Source organism: Neovison vison, chromosome 12 (assembly GCF_020171115.1).
Source record: "Neovison vison isolate M4711 chromosome 12, ASM_NN_V1, whole genome shotgun sequence".
Classification (NCBI taxonomy): Eukaryota; Metazoa; Chordata; class Mammalia; order Carnivora; family Mustelidae; genus Neogale; species Neogale vison.
The window spans coordinates 95,864,458-95,881,074 of NC_058102.1; the positions used below are offsets into that span (position 1 = coordinate 95,864,458).

General features: G+C 41.8%; 1 protein-coding gene across 1 annotated transcript in view; it reads right to left on the reverse strand.

The window, feature by feature from the left end:
* Positions 1-16,617, reverse strand: part of LOC122890977 (antigen WC1.1-like) — a 41,586-nt gene that overhangs the window by 16,241 nt on the left and 8,728 nt on the right. Inside the window, exons 4-7 of the mRNA XM_044226394.1 lie at positions 16,228-16,545; positions 2,941-3,033; positions 2,552-2,866; positions 906-1,220 (exon numbers count right to left, since the gene is read on the reverse strand). Of these exons, the coding sequence (XP_044082329.1) occupies positions 906-1,220; positions 2,552-2,866; positions 2,941-3,033; positions 16,228-16,545 (1,041 nt within the window). The remainder of the gene's footprint in view (positions 1-905; positions 1,221-2,551; positions 2,867-2,940; positions 3,034-16,227; positions 16,546-16,617) is intronic.

Genomic DNA, 16,617 nt, shown 5'->3' on the forward strand with positions numbered 1-16,617 from the left:
GCCATGTTTCCTCCTACCTCAGTATGTACACTGACCCAAGCGATCTCTCCACTTTCCTCTGAGAAATTCTTTTTTTTTTTTTTATTTTTATTTATTTGACAGAGAGAGGTCACAAGTAGGCAGAGAGGCAGGCAGAGAGAGAGGAGGAAGCAGGCTCCCTGCCGGGCAGAGAGCCCAATGCGGGACTCGATCCCAGGACCCTGAGATCATGACCTGAGCCGAAGGCAGCGGCTCAACCCACTGAGCCACCCAGGCGCCCCTCCTCTGAGAAATTCTTACTCACCCTTCACCTTTCACTCTAAATATGATTTCCTCTTTTACACCAATTCCACAGTTCCACAGCACTTTCTAACTCTTCATGAAATTTCCGCCTAATGAGAGTTTTCAAAACTGGACTGTAAACTCCATGATGGCAGAGACTACATTTTCTTCTCTTCTTCATCCTCTCACCTGCAGCATAAACTTGTGCGTACAAGGCACTCAGTTACTATCTACCAAAAGGCTGACTGGAGGGCTAGTCCGATTGGTGTGGTTACATTCCAGGGTAAAGTTATCATTAGCTTAAGAGACAAAATAATCAGGGTTGATTCCTTACTTGACCCCTTATTCACTTTAACGTGTTGGGATATCACTTAACTATTCCGAACTAATTGGCAATTGCTTAGAAAGTTTATCAGGGTATTGCTTGTTTTCAATGCAATCCTTCTGGTATTTTTCATATAACCTTCTATTGATACCGGTTTCTTTATTTTTTCCTGTGAAACGAGATCAGAACATGTTAAGTTAAATAATCATCCAAACTTCATGTTGTACTCTTACCTTAAACTCACCCTTTGGTTTGAAGATAAAATCTCACTAACAACATCCTACAAGACTGGGACAGACACATGGAAACAGTAAATTACCTGCACAGGAGATATAAGCTTCCTCTTGTGAAAAACATGAGTTGCGTCTCCAGGGGTCAGAAGGACATTGCCAGAGAGAGGAATCGGTTTTCCGACACTGGATTTGATCCACCCACCGAGGTCTAGAACCTTCCCTGGGAACTATGGAATCGCTGACCGTCCCACTGTCTCCACAGCCAAGATGTCTACAGATGATGGACAAGGTGATGTCTAACATGGGGCTGTGGCAGACACTGCCCCAGGTCCCGTTGTAGAAAACTTCCAGCCACCCAGCACACTCCTGGTCCTCGCTCACCATCCTGAGCTTCAGGAAGTCTAAATTGGAAGGCAAGAGAGGGGGAAAGAGTCCACAGTAAGCATTCCACTCAGCACCCTTGATTTTTTTTCTCCATGCCAGAGACTATTAACACTCATCCCTGACTCTGCTGAGGAAGGACCCACTAGGTGGCAAGACTGAAACTGACCTCCCTTTTACCTGATTTTGTGTGTTTGTGTCTGGGTTTCAATTTCCCCTACAGCGATGTAGTAGAATATGAACAGAGAAGAATAGCCACCTGGGCACTCTACCCAGAGGGAAAGCTGAATCCTGCTTCCTAACAAAATTTCTGACAGAGTATATGAAAGGGACTGTGGAAAGTGGGGTGATAAGCTGAATAATGGCCCCTCAAAGGTGTTGTGTAAATATGTTACTTTACATACAAAGGACACTTTTCAGACATGATTAAGATAATCATGGTGTTAGGGAGGAGAAGGGAGTTGGGGTAAATTGGAAGGGGAGGTGAATCATGAGAGACTATGGACTCTGAAAAACAATCTGAGGGGTTTGAAGTGGCGGGGGTGTGGGAGGTTGGGGTACCAGGTGGTGGGTATTATAGAGGGCACGGCTTGCATGGAGCACTGGGTGTGGTGAAAAAACAATGAATACTGTTTTTCTGAAAATAAATAAATTGAAAAAAAAAAAAGATAAGGACCTTAGGATGGTGAGATTAACCTGGAGTAGTGTGGGTTGACCAGGTTAAGCCCAAATCCAATCACCTCTTTCACCTACTATCCTTAAAAATGGGTAATCTTTCCCAATTTCAGTCAGAGGGAAACGTGACTGAGGAAGAATGGTCAGAGGAAGGCAACGTTTTCAGCCTGAAGAGAAAGAAAGGGATCTACCTCCCACCCAGTGAATGTGCGTGGCCTTAGGAAACTAGAGAAGACAGGGAAAAGAAATCTCCCCCAGAGCCTCCGGAAAGAATGCAGCCCTTTCGACACCTTGATTTTAGCCAGTGAGACCCATGTTGGACTTCTAATGTACAAAACTATACATTGATAAATTGTGTTGTTTCTACCACTCATTATATAGTAATGCATTTTGACATAGGATCTCAAGACTTTACCACCAAAAAGACCTGAAGATCAAGCCCTGCTTTCAAATGGAAACTGTAGGAAATGGCTCTGTCAGGAGCTCCTGCTGTGAAGGAAGGACCTGAACCTCAGATGCCACAGGAGGAAAAGAAAGCACCTAATCTTTATATCTAAAAAGGCAGTGTGGAAGGAAGTCTCCTCTGGCCCTTTCAGCAACACCCTTCAGGGCTCAGACTCCCATCCTCCAGAGCCCACACCTCCTCTCCCAGCCTGTAGACAGCGTGCAGGCAGACCTGAGCAGATGACCCCTGCATCCTCCTTGTGTCTGCAGTCGTGCTGTCCCCAGCCCCGGGAAGGACACTTCCAAATGTGGGACTCCTTTCCTGTGCACTCCAGGTCGTCCAGCCAGATAGGGTCCGATCCCTCCCCGAAGTGAGCAGAGACCATGGCATTGAGGGCTTCTCCGCAGCCCAGCTGTCTGCACACCACGTGGGCATCACTCAGGTCCCAGCTGTCATCACAGATGGTGCCCCAGGAGCCCCGGTGAAGGATCTCCACTCTGCCGGCACAGGGACCGCCTCCGTCCACCAGGCGGAGCTGTCTGCGATCTAAGGAGAAAACCAAGCCACTGGAGCATTTCACAGGAAAGGAGAAGGACTTTCTTGCCCCTGGGACCCCTCACCTGAGCAGGTGGCTGCACTCTCTTGGGAGGCTGCAGAGCCCTCAGGTTCAGACACAGAGTCGTTGCACTGGGGTAACACCTGGGTCTGGTTTCCTGCAGAAACAGCATGGTCAGAGGGTTAGGAGGGTTGAGGAACAGGAAACTGAATTAAACTCAAGAGTAACCTAGTGCTGGGGTCTGAGATGAAAGCTGAAACATAACAGCAAGTTTACTAGAATAGTAGATTCAGGGGGGGACAAGATGGCGGGGTACTAGGAAGAGGCGTCTTTTCAGCTGGTACCCCAAAGTGAGCTGATTACCTACCAAAGAACTCTGATCACCCATGAAATCAGCCTGAGATCAGAATTATACACGTCTGGATCTCTACAGGGGCAGAAGACGCCAGTGAGCAGGTAAAGCGGAATGGGAACAGCGGACTGATATCGGAAGATAAACAAAAGGGGGAGGGAGCCACCAGAGGCGACCGGTGCAAAAGTAATACCCCGATACGAGCGAGAGTGCCCTGCGTCTGGGGACCAGCATTAACTCGGAGACTGGTTGAAAGCACTCCAAAAGAGCAAAGGATCGCGGGGGCAAACTGTGGGAATCGGGGCGGCTAGGGACAGGGGCTTGAGTCCCCGGTCCCAGACGGCCTCCCCGGCGCGGAGGCAGAGAGAGTGCGGCGGAGAAACCGGCTCCTGGTCCCTAAGCCGCCAGCGTGCCCCAGAGCACGGGGTTCCGGCTCCTGTGAGGGGATGGGAGCCGGTCTGCAGAACGCGCGCTAGCCCTACCACAAAGCTTGAGATGCGCGTGCACGTCGCTCCAGCTCTCCTGGGTTTCTAAGGCCCTGGGGCGCTTCTTGACCCGGGCCATTGTTTCAAAGTCTAAGCCTCGCGCCCGCGAAACTCTTCCCCGGACAGAGGCTCGCAAAAGCCCAGCCTGCGGCTTACGGACCAGCGCCCCGTTCTCAGTGCCCCAGACGCACGCCCGACCCACAGCCGCCTCTGAAAAGAGGTGCGCGCAAGCCGGGCACTCCCAGCCCCGGCCAGCGGCAAAATCTCAGTGTGCGATCGCTGCTTGGAACCTCTCTGGCGGTCAGGAGCTCCCAGACAGCCGCCACTGCCTTGGCTTTGGGGACGAGCAAAAGATCCTGCGCCCCCAGGGTCTTTAACTTGGAACCTGCACTGCCAGCATCCAAGGGGGAATTTATTCAGCTTCTGCACCCAGACTGAGGCTTCTGAGACGGAGATCAGGAAGTGTTCCAGGGTGCACCTTGACTGCACCAGAGTTGATACATCCAGCTACATCTGTTCAGTCTTCTCCCACCAAAATGACTAGGAGGAGGAATGCCCAACAGAAGAAAAATACAGAGGATGGACCTTCCGCAACAGAGCTAACGGCTATCAACATAGACAATATGTCGGAAAGAGAATTCAGGCTAACAATTATCCAGGCAATAGCTAGGTTGGAGAAAGCCATGGATGACCAAACAGAATTGATTAGAGCCGAACTGAAAGCGACCAGACAGGATGTTCACAATGTTAGGGCGGAGCTTAAAGCTACCAGGGAGGAGGTCCACAATGCTCTCAATGAGTTCCAATCCAATCTAAACTCTCTCAAAGCTAGGGTAACTGAGACAGAAGATAGAATTAGTGATCTGGAAGACAAACAGATAGAGAGAAAGGATCAGAAGGAAGCCTGGAACAAACAGCTTAGATCCCACGAAAGCAGAATTAGGGAAATAAGTGATGCCATGAAGCGTTCCAACGTCAGAATTATTGGAATTCCTGAAGGGGAGGAGAAAGAAAGAAGTCTAGAAGATGTCGTGGAACAAGTCCTTCATGAAAACTTTCCGAATCTCGCGAATGAAACCAGCGTTCATGTACTAGAGGCTGAACGGTCTCCACCCAAGATTATACACTCCAAAAAAACATCACGACACCTGATAGTCAAATTGAGAAATTATAATTGTAGGTATAATCTCTTGAAAGCTGCCAGGGCAAAGAGGCTCCTTACTTACAGAGGGAAGCCCATCAGAATAACGTCAGACCTGTCCACAGAGACCTGGCAAGCCAGAAGAGGCTGGCAAGATATATTCAGGGCACTAAATGAGAAGAACATGCAGCCAAGAATACTTTATCCAGCAAGACTGACATTCAAAATGGATGGAGAGATAAAGAGTTTCCAAGACCGGCAAGACTTAAAAGACTATACAACCACCAAGCCGATACTGCAGGAAATATTAAGGGGGGTTCTATAAAAGAGGAAAAATCCCAAGAATAGCATTGAACAGAAATATAGAGACAGTCTACAGAAAGAAAGACTTCAAAGGTAACTCGATGTCAATAAAAACGTATCTATCAATAATCACTCTCAATGTGAATGGCCTCAATGCACCCATAAAACGGCACAGGGTTGCAGATTGGATAAAACGACAGGACCCATCTATATGCTGTCTACAAGAGACCCATTTTGAACCTAAAGATACACGCAGACTGAAAGTGAAGGGGTGGAGAAGCATCTTTCATGCCAATGGGACTCAAAAGAAGGCTGGGGTAGCGATTCTCATATCAGATAAATTAGACTTCAAACTAAAGACTGTAGTCAGAGATACAGAAGGACACTACATAATCCTTAAAGGGACTATCCACCAAGATGATCTAACAATTGTAAATATCTATGCTCCCAATATGGGAGCAGCCAATTACTTAAGAAAACTGTTAATCAAGATAAAGAGTCATATTGATATGAATACACTAATCGTAGGTGATCTTAACACGCCTCTTTCAGAATTAGACAGATCATCGAAGCAGAAAATCAATAAAGAAACAAGAGCATTGAACGACACATTGGACCAGATGGACCTCATAGATATATACAGAACATTCCACCCTAAAACAGCAGAATACTCATTCTTCTCAAGTGCACACGGAACCTTCTCCAGAATAGACCACATACTGGGTCACAAATCAGGACTCAGCCGATACCAAAAGACTGAGATTATTCCCTGCATATTCTCAGATCACAATGCTTTGAAACTGGAGCTCAATCACAAGGAAAAGTTCCGAAGGAACTCAAACACCTGGAAGCTAAAGACCACCTTGCTTAAGAATGCTTGGATCAACCAGGAGATCAAAGAAGAACTGAAACAATTCATGGAAACCAATGAGAATGAAGACACTTCGGTCCAAAACCTATGGGATACAGCAAAGGCGGTCCTAAGGGGAAAATATATAGCCATCCAAGCCTTGCTCAAAAAAATTGAAAAATCCAGAACACACCAGCTGTCTCTACACCTTAAAGAACTGGAGGATCAACAACAAATCAAACCAACTCCACACATAAGAAGGGAAATCATCAAGATTAGAGCTGAGATCAATGAGGGAGAAACCAGAGATACAGTAGAACGTATCAATGAAACTAGAAGCTGGTTTTTTGAAAGAATCAATAAGATCGATAAGCCACTGGCTACACTAATCCAAAAGAAAAGAGAGAAATCCCAAATTCATAAAATTATGAATGAAAGGGGAGAGATCACAACTAACACCAAGGAAGTAGAAACAATCATCAGAAGTTACTACGAACAGTTATATGCCAATAAGCTTAGCAACCTTGATGAAATGGATGCATTCCTGGAAAAATATAAACTACCAAAATTGAACCAGGAAGAAATCGACAACCTGAATAGACCGATATCTAATAACGAGATTGAAGCAGTGATCAAAAATCTCCCAAAAAACAAGAGCCCAGGACCTGACGGATTCCCTGGGGAATTCTACCAAACCTTCCAAGAAGAAATAACACCTATTCTCCTGAAGCTGTTTCAAAAAATTGAAGCAGAAGGAAAACTTCCAGACTCTTTCTATGAAGCCAGCATTACCCTGATCCCCAAACCAGGCAAGGACCATACCAAAAAGGAGAATTTCAGACCAATATCACTGATGAATATGGATGCTAAGATTCTCAACAAGATCCTAGCCAACAGGATCCAACAACACATTAAAAAGATTATCCACCATGATCAGGTGGGATTCATCCCTGGGCTACAAGGATGGTTCAACATTCGTAAATCAATCAATGTGATACAACAAATTAATAGGAGAAGAGAGAAGAACCACATGGTCCTCTCAATTGATGCAGAAAAAGCATTTGACAAAATCCAACATCCGTTCCTGATTAAAACGCTTCAAAGTATAGGGATAGAGGGAACATTCCTGAACCTCATCAAATCTATCTATGAAAGACCCACAGCAAATATCATCCTCAATGGGAAAAAGCTTGCAGCCTTCCCGTTGAGATCAGGAACAAGACAAGGATGCCCACTTTCACCACTCTTGTTCAACATAGTATTAGAAGTCCTAGCAACAGCAATCAGACAACAGAGAGAAATAAAAGGTATCCAAATTGGTAATGAAGAAGTCAAACTCTCTCTCTTCGCAGATGACATGATTCTTTATATGGAAAACCCAAAAGACTCCACCCCCAAACTACTAGAACTCATACAGCAATTCAGCAGCGTGGCAGGATACAAAGTCAATGTGCAGAAATCAGTGGCTTTCTTATACACTAACAATGAAAATACAGAAAGGGAAATTAGAGAATCGATTCCATTTACTATAGCACCAAGAACCATAAGATACCTGGGAATAAACCTAACTAAAGAGGTAAAGGATCTATACTTGAGGAACTATAGAACACTCATGAAAGAAATTGAAGAAGACACAAAAAGATGGAAGACCATTCCATGCTCTTGGATCGGAAGAATAAACATCGTTAAAATGTCTATACTGCCTAGAGCAATCTATACTTTTAATGCCATTCCAATCAAAATTCCACCGGCATTCTTCAAAGAGCTGGAGCAAATAATCCAAAAATTTGTATGGAATCAGAAGAGACCCCGAATCGCTAAGGAAACGTTGAAAAACAAAAATAAAGCTGGCGGCATCACCTTACCTGATTTCAAGCTTTATTACAAAGCTGTGATCACCAAGACAGCATGGTACTGGCATAAAAACAGACACATAGACCAGTGGAACAGAGTAGAGAGCCCTGATATGGACCCTCAACTCTATGGTCAATTAATCTTCGACAAAACAGGAAAAAATATACAGTGGAAAAAAGACAGTCTCTTCAATAAATGGTGCTGGGAAAACTGGACAGCTATATGTAGAAGAATGAAACTCGACCATTCTCTTACACCGTACACAAAGATCAACTCAAAATGGATAAAAGACCTCAACGTGAGACAGGAATCTATCAGAATCTTAGAGGAGAACATAGGCAGTAATCTCTTCGATATCAGCCACAGCAACTTCTTTCAAGATACGTCTCCAAAGGCAAAGGAAACAAAAGCGAAAATAGACTTCTGGGACTTCATCAAAATCAAAAGCTTCTGCACAGCAAAGGAAACAGTCAAAAAAACAAAGAGGCAACCCACGGAATGGGAGAAGATATTTGCAAATGACAGTACAGACAAAAGGTTGATATCCAGGATCTATAATGAACTCCTCAAACTCAACCCACACGAAACAGACAAACACATCAAAAAATGGGCAGAAGATATGAACAGACACTTCTCCAATCAAGAAATACAAATGGCTATCAGACACATGAAAAAATGCTCATCATCATTAGCCCTCAGGGAGATTCAAATTAAAACCACATTGAGATATCACCTTACACCAGTTAGAATGGCCAAAATTAACAAAACAGGAAACAACATGTGTTGGAGAGGATGTGGAGAAAGGGGAACCCTCTTACACTGTTGGTGGGAATGCAAGTTGGTGCAGCCTCTTTGGAGAACAGTGTGGAGATTCCTCAAGAAATTAAAAATAGAGCTTCCCTACGACCCTGCAATTGCACTCCTGGGTATTTACCCCAAAGATACAGATGTCGTGAAAAGAAGGGCCATCTGTACCCCAATGTTTATAGCAGCAATGGCCACAGTCGCCAAACTATGGAAAGAACCAAGATGCCCTTCAACGGATGAATGGATAAGGAAGATGTGGTCCATATACACTATGGAGTATTATGCCTCCATCAGAAAGGACGAATATCCAACTTTTGTAGCAACATGGACGGGACTGGAAGAGATTATGCTGAGTGAAATCAGTCAAGCAGAGAGAGTCAATTATCATATGGTTTCACTCATTTGTGGAGCATAACCAATAGCATGGAGGACAAGGGGCGTTAGAGAGTAGTAGGGAATTTGGGTAAATTGGAAGGGGAGGTGAACCATGAGAGACTATGGACTCTGAAAAACAGTCTGAGGGGTTTGAAGTGGCGGGGGGGTGGGAGGTTGGGGTACCAGGTGGTGGGTATTATAGAGGGCACAGCTTGCATGGAGCACTGGGTGTGGTGAAAAAATAATGAATACTGTTTTTCTGAAAATAAATAAATTGGGAAAAAAAAAAAAAAAAAAAAAAAAAAAAAAAAAAAAGAATAGTAGATTCACCTCTTTACGGAAAGTTCTGCTTCTGACAATGCCAAATTTTTGTTATGCAGCGTTAGGAACCAGAAAACTTATACATGCCATAATACTGAGCATTGACTGAAGACAAATGAAATGCTTGTCTTCAAAAGGACTTGAATAGGCATGTTCATAGTATCTTTATCTGTAATAGCCCCAAACTGTGATGCCACCTAAAACATGTGACATTCTTGAAACAAAGCAACAGACAAAAGCTGGATGGGCTGGGTCCATGCTGTCAATGAGGACTTAAAGGAGGTAAGGAAAATGTGACTGGAAGCCGGAAGGGAAATGAGCAGTGATCTGTGTTGTGTAAATTAACATATCGTTGCTTTAAGTGGCTAGATTGGGAAGAAATTTATTATGCAATAGTAACCAGAAAATACCATCAGTCTCAATAACTGAGAGCAACCAGCAAAATCAGTCAGTAAATATTTATTTACCTCAAACCCACAGAATACACATTATTCCCAGGGCAAACAGCTCATTTAGCAAGGCTGATCACATCTTATACTCCCCCCCACACACACAAAAAGACATTTTAAAAATCATTAAATTTGTTTTTTGAAAACAATTTTGAAGAATCATTAAAATGTGTTTTTTGAATATATATATATACATATATATATATTTGTTTTTTTTTTACCAAAATAGGATTAAGCTGGAAACACAGGATTTATACTGTGCAACAAAGTAAGGAAGATTGGTGTTCAGTGATTGACTTTGCTAATACTTTGAATTTCTACTTTGAAAACAGCCAAATCCCAATTTGCATTCAGGCAGGATGGTATGTAACACCAATTTACCATGCTTCCACTATATTTAATTCTCCTGATTATAGCCACAACTCATATTGAAAGGAAAGTCTACATAATAATTGGCCTGTATTCTTTAAAAAGTTGATGTCATGAAATACAAAGCGAGATTCAGGAAGAGTCCCGGGTTAGAGAGCACTGAAAGGAAGACAACTGAATGCAGCATATTTCCTCAACTCTTTTTTTGTTGTGAAGTTCACATTAGGGACAGTTGGGAAATTCTGAATCAGACTTATGAACTAGAAAATAGAATTACAACAATGGAAATCGGTCAGAAGATGAATGGATAAAGAAGATGTGCCATATATAATGTAACATTATTCAGCCATGAGGAAGAAGGAAACCCTGCCATTTGAGGTAACAGGGATGGATAGTGCAGGCATTACACTAAATGGGATAAGCCAGAAGGAGAAATACAGGTACTACATGATATCATTTTTATGTAGAATCCAAAAAAAAAAAAATCAAAATCAGTATGATGCTAATAAGCAAAATAAGCCAGTCGGAGAAAGACAAATACCATATGATTTCACTCATATGTAGAATTTAAGAAACAAAACAGATGAGCAAAAGGGAAGGAGAAAAAAAAAGAGAGAGAGAAGCAAACGGTAAGACTTTTAACTACAGAGAATAAACAGGGTTGATGGAGGGAGGTGGGCGGGGAGAAGAGCTAAATACATGATGGGCATTAAGGAGGGCACTTGTGATGAGCACTGGGTGCTGTAAGTGATGAATCACTAAATTCTATGAACTAGAATTTAAATAAAAATTTGAAAAAGAACCAAAATCAAAATCATAGAAATGTGGAATAGCATAACTGCTGCCAGAGGCTGGGGGATGAGAAGTAGGGAGAGTTGTGTAAAAATGTACAGACTTCCAATTATAAAATAAATCAGTTCTGAGGGTCTCATGCATAACATAGTGACCATAGTTGATAACACCATATTGTATCATTGAAATTTGCTGTGAGAGTCAAACTTAAAGGTTCTCACACACACAGAGAAAGGTAAATGTGTGAGGCATGGCTGTGTTAATTAACTAGAATTGAGGGAATCCTGTCACAAAGTATATGTATATCCAGTCACCTCATGGTACACTTGGACGGTCTTACAATTTTGTCAGTTATATCTCAATCCAGCTGAAATTTTAAAAAAATATATTGCTAAGAAATTGTCCATTTTGGTTGAGATTGGAGTTAATTTACAGATGAACTTTGAGGTAGCTGACTATATTTAATATTTTTAATTCATTTATATTCTGTATCTCTTCATTTTTAAACATCTTTAATCTCCCTTGGAGATCTTTTATTTTTTTTAAAGACCTTATTTATTTGACAGAGAGAGACAAAGAGAGAGGGAACACAAGCACAGGGAGAGGGAGAGGGAGAAGCGGGCTTCCTGCTGAGCAGGGAGCCCAATGCGGGGCTCAATTCCCTGATCCTGGGATCATGACCTGAGCTGAAGACAGAGGCTTAACCAACTAAGCCACCCAGGTGCCCCTATTTCAGTACCTTTAATAACACATTTCCCCCTGCTTTTTTTATTTATTTTTATTTATTTTCAGCATAACAGTATTCATTATTTTTGCACCACACCCAGTGTTCCATGCAATCCATGTCCACCACCTGGTTCCCCCAACCTCCCACCCCGCCCCCCGCCACTTCAAACCCCTCAGATTGTTTTTCAGAGTCCATAGTCTCTCATGGTTCACTTCCCCTTCCAATTTCCCCCAACTCCCTTCTCCTCTCTAACTCCCCATGTCCTCCATGCTATTTGTTATCTTTTATGTCTTTAACCAGATTTTCTCCCTGGTGGTTTATGTTTTTTATCTTATCGTGACTAGTACATCTTTTCATTTTATCATCTTTTTATTGATACTATTTGCTAATATTAATTTTAAAAATTTTGTATATAACTATGGAGTATTGTGCCTCCATCAGAAAGGACGAATACCCAACTTTTGGAGCAACATGGACAGGACTGGAAGAGATCATGCTGAGTGAAATAAGTCAAGCAGAGAGAGTCAATTATCATATGGTTTCAGTTATTTGTGGAGGATAAAAAATAGCATGGAGGACATGGGGAGTTAGAGAGGAGAAGGGAGTTGGGGGAAATTGGAAGGGGAGGTGAACCATGAGAGACTATGGACTCTAAAAAACAATCTGAGGGTTTTGAAGGGGCTGGGGGTGGGAGGTCGGGGTACCAGGTGGTGGGTATTATAGACGGCACGGATTGCATGGAGCATGGGGTGTGGTGCAAAAATAATGAATACTGTTATGCTGAAAATAAAAAAATAAATTTAAAAAAAAACTTTGTATATATTTTGTACATGATTTTGTATCCAGCAATGTTATAATTAGACTATAACTTCTAGTAATCTAACTACAGATTCCTTTGAGTTTTATGCATTTGTGCATTTTTTGCAATCATGTTGTAAATTCTATTTCTTCCATTTTAGTTCTTTTACTTTTAAATAATTTTGCCCCCCAGTAAATTGTTGGATAAAAATGGTAATAGATATTAATATCATCTCCCTCATCCCAGGGAAAAAATATTTCAATATTTCACCATTAGTGTGATATTTGCTCTGGATTTTTGTTATATGGTCTTTAACAGACTGAAGAAAACTCCTTCTATTTTCAATATGCTAAGAGACGTTATGTATCATTCTTGAATCTTTCCAAATGCCTTTCCATATCTGATGAAATATTATGTGATTCTTTTCTTGTTTAGTTTCGTTAATTGGTACATCTTATAATAACTGCATTTCTGGGGGCGCCTGGGTGGCTCAGTGGGTTAAGCCGCTGCCTTCGGCTCAGGTCATGATCTCGGGGTCCTGGGATCGAGTCCCGCGTCGGGCTCTCTGCTCAGCAGGGAGCCTGCTTCCCTCTATCTCCCTCTCTGCCTGCCTCTCCGTCTGCTTGTGATCTCTCTCTGTCAAATAAATAAATAAAATCTTAAAAAAAATAACTGCATTTCTGGGACAAACTCTGTCTGGTTGTGGTGTATTAAATTTTTTACATCTCCAGATTTAATTTGCTTACATTTACTTCATGAATTCTGATTCCATAAAGAAAAAGTGGTCTGTAATTCACCTTTCTTCTAATATCCCAGTCAGATTTTTATATTTATGGGCCTTTCTGATATTTACATGATTTTTGCAACTTTTCTGTAGGTTTATGTTTGTTTAAAAATAAAAAGTTTAATGCAAAGGAGAAAAAGAATTAACACCCAGACTTCCAAAAAATTAATAGAGAGAGAGAGAGAAATTCCTACCTCACTTATAAGAGTTGGAAATGTGTGTCTGTAAGAGGTGGTAAGCTCAAGAGTTGCTAATATCACCATCTTGGACAAGATCATTTTGGTGAAAAACAACAAACTAATTATAAAATTTATATGGAAAAAGCCAAGAATGATCAACACTGATCAACAACGATCTTGAGCAGAAAAACAATGAAGTTAAAGGTACAATTTTACCACATATCAAGCATACTACATGGACATTGGGGAGGGTATGTGCTATGGTGGGTGCTGTGAAGTGTATAAGCCTGACGATTCACAAACCTCTATCTCTGGGGCTAATAATACATTATATGTTAATTTAAAAATTTTTTTAAATACATACTACAAATTTATAATAATTACTGAACTAGGGCATTCATGCCAGAATAGACAATGATACAATAGAAGAGATTGGAGTCCAGAAGATGACCCAGAAATACTGTAGACTCATTATGACCAAGGTGGCACTGTAGTGGGGAAAGTGTCTTTTTAAGGAAGGATTCTGAATGGCTAAAATTAACAAGTCAGGGAATGACAGATGCTGGCAAGGATGCAGAGAAAGGGGAACCCTCCTACACTGTTGGTGGGAATATGAGCTGGTACAACCACTCTGGAAAAGCATGGAGGTTCCTCAAAAAGTTGAAAATAGAGCTACCCTATGACCCACCAATTGCAATACTGGGTATTTACCCTAAAGATACAAATGTAGTGATCCGAAGGTGCATGTGCACCCGAATGTTTATAGCAGTAATGTCCACAATAGCCAAACTATGGGAAGAACCTAGATGTCCATCAACAGATGAATAGATAAAGAAGATGAGGAATACACACACACACACAATGGAATACTATGCAGCCATCATGAGAAATTAAATCTTGCCAATTGCCATGACGTGGATGGAACTAAAGGGTATTATGCTGAGGGAAATAAGTCAATCAGAGAAAGACAATTATCATATGATCTCCCTGATATGAGGAGTTTGAGAGGCAAAGTGGGGGTTGGGGGGTAGGAAAGGAATAAATGAAACAAGATGGGATCGGGAGGGAAACAAACCATAAGAGACTCTTAATCTCACAAAACATACTGAGGGTTGCCAGGGGTAGGGAGGGTAGGGAAAGGGTGGTTGGGTTATGGACACTGGGGAAGGTATGTGCTATGGTGAGTGGGTGAGTGCTCTGAAGTGTGTAAACCTGGCAATTCACAGACCTGTACCCCTGGGGCTAATAATACATTATATGTTACTAAAAAATAAAAAATTATAAATTAAAAAAAGGAAGGATTCTGAGTCTGTTGGATATTTGTGTAAAAATATAAAATTTCCTTGCCTGGATTTCTTGCCATTTGCGACAACATGGATGGAACTAGAGCGTATCATGCTTAGCGAAATAAGTCAAGCGGAGAAAGACAAATATCATATGATCTCCCTGATATGAGGAAGTAGTGATGCAACATGGGGGCTTAAGTGGGTAGGAGAAGAATCCATGAAACAAGATGGGATAGGGAGGGAGACAAACCATAAGTGACTCTTAATCTCACGAAACAAACTGTGGGTTGCTGGGGAGAGGGGGGTTGGGAGAAGGGGGGTAGGGTTATGGACATTGGGAAGGGTATGTGCTTTTGGGTAAATTGGAAGGGGTGGTGAACCATGAGAGACTATGGACTCTGAAAAACAATCTGAGGGGTTTGAAGTGGTGGGGGGGTGGGAGGTTGGGGTACCAGGTGGTGGGTATTATAGAGGGCACAGCTTGCATGGAGTACTGGGTGTGGTGAAAAAATAATGAATACTGTTTTTCTGAAAATAAATAAATTGGAAAAAAAATATATAAAATTTGATCCCTATCACATATGAAAACCAATTCCAGGACTATATAACAAAATGTGAAATAAAGATAACTAAACCATAGAGGAATATCTTCAGGATCTTAGGGCAGACAAAGTTCTCTTCAAAGGACATAAGAAGCAGTATGTGGGGGAAAAAAAGTTGATAAATGGAACCTTGTTAAATTCAAGAACTTGGCATATCAACAAACACCATTAAGAGAGTAAAAATGAAAGGGCAGGAGTTAAACACCCAAAATAAATACATACATATTTATACCACAAGTATTGTCACAATTATCTGCAACATCACTATTTGTAATCACTGAGAAGTGGAAATAAATAAAAACTCCACCGTTGAGTGAAACATAGCTATAAACAACTACATGCATGAATCGCGCACACAGTATGGAATCAAAGAAGTTAGATGCAAAATGAAACATACTATATGATTTTACATAAAGTTCAAAATAGAAAAAAAACCAATTCTATAGCATAGAAATGAGGAGACTGGTTTTCTTCAGAGAGAAGGGTGGGCATAGGGACTGGTAGGGTATGAACGTGGCTTCCGGGATGCTGCCAATGATCTCTTTGTTGATCTGGGTTGGGGGTACACAGTATTCGTGTTGTTATGACTCACTGAAGTACATGCTTACTACTTACAGACTTTCTCTGCAAATAATACTCAGATATATTTAAATAATAGTGTTAATTTTAAAAGATATCCTTCTTAACATTCCTTGCCTTGAACTGAAAGGCAAATGAACAATGAAAAGAACCATGTTTTATCATGGATCATCTCATTTTAAAAATAATTTTTCCACAGTCTCTGCTCTTAAGGACATTTCACTCAAAAAGCATCCTGAAAAAAAAAAAAAAAGAAGCAGCATCCTGATTACCAGTTAACCATTTCCTCTCTCTTACCTGAGCAGATCACTGAGGCTGTGTTTCCACGGGTACAACTAGGAATGCCCAGGGCAGTCACAGGGCAATTCCACAAAAAAGACTCAGCCCCTGAGCAGTGAAATCGAGCTTGCCAAATTTTATCGCCTCCTTCCACAAAGTATGCTCCTTTTGGAGTAGAGACAGCAACTCCACAGCCAAGCTGTTGACAAACAACATTGGCATTGGCCATATTCCAATGTGAGGCACAGAGCGTTTTCCACTGTCCAGAAATATGCATTTCCACTTGTCCCTCACACTGAGAAATACCATTTTTCATGAGCCGGACTTCTGTGTACACTAATGGGAGAAGACAATATTTCAGACAAATCTCATGTCTTTCTTACCCCAGGAGAGTATGTGGCAAGGTTG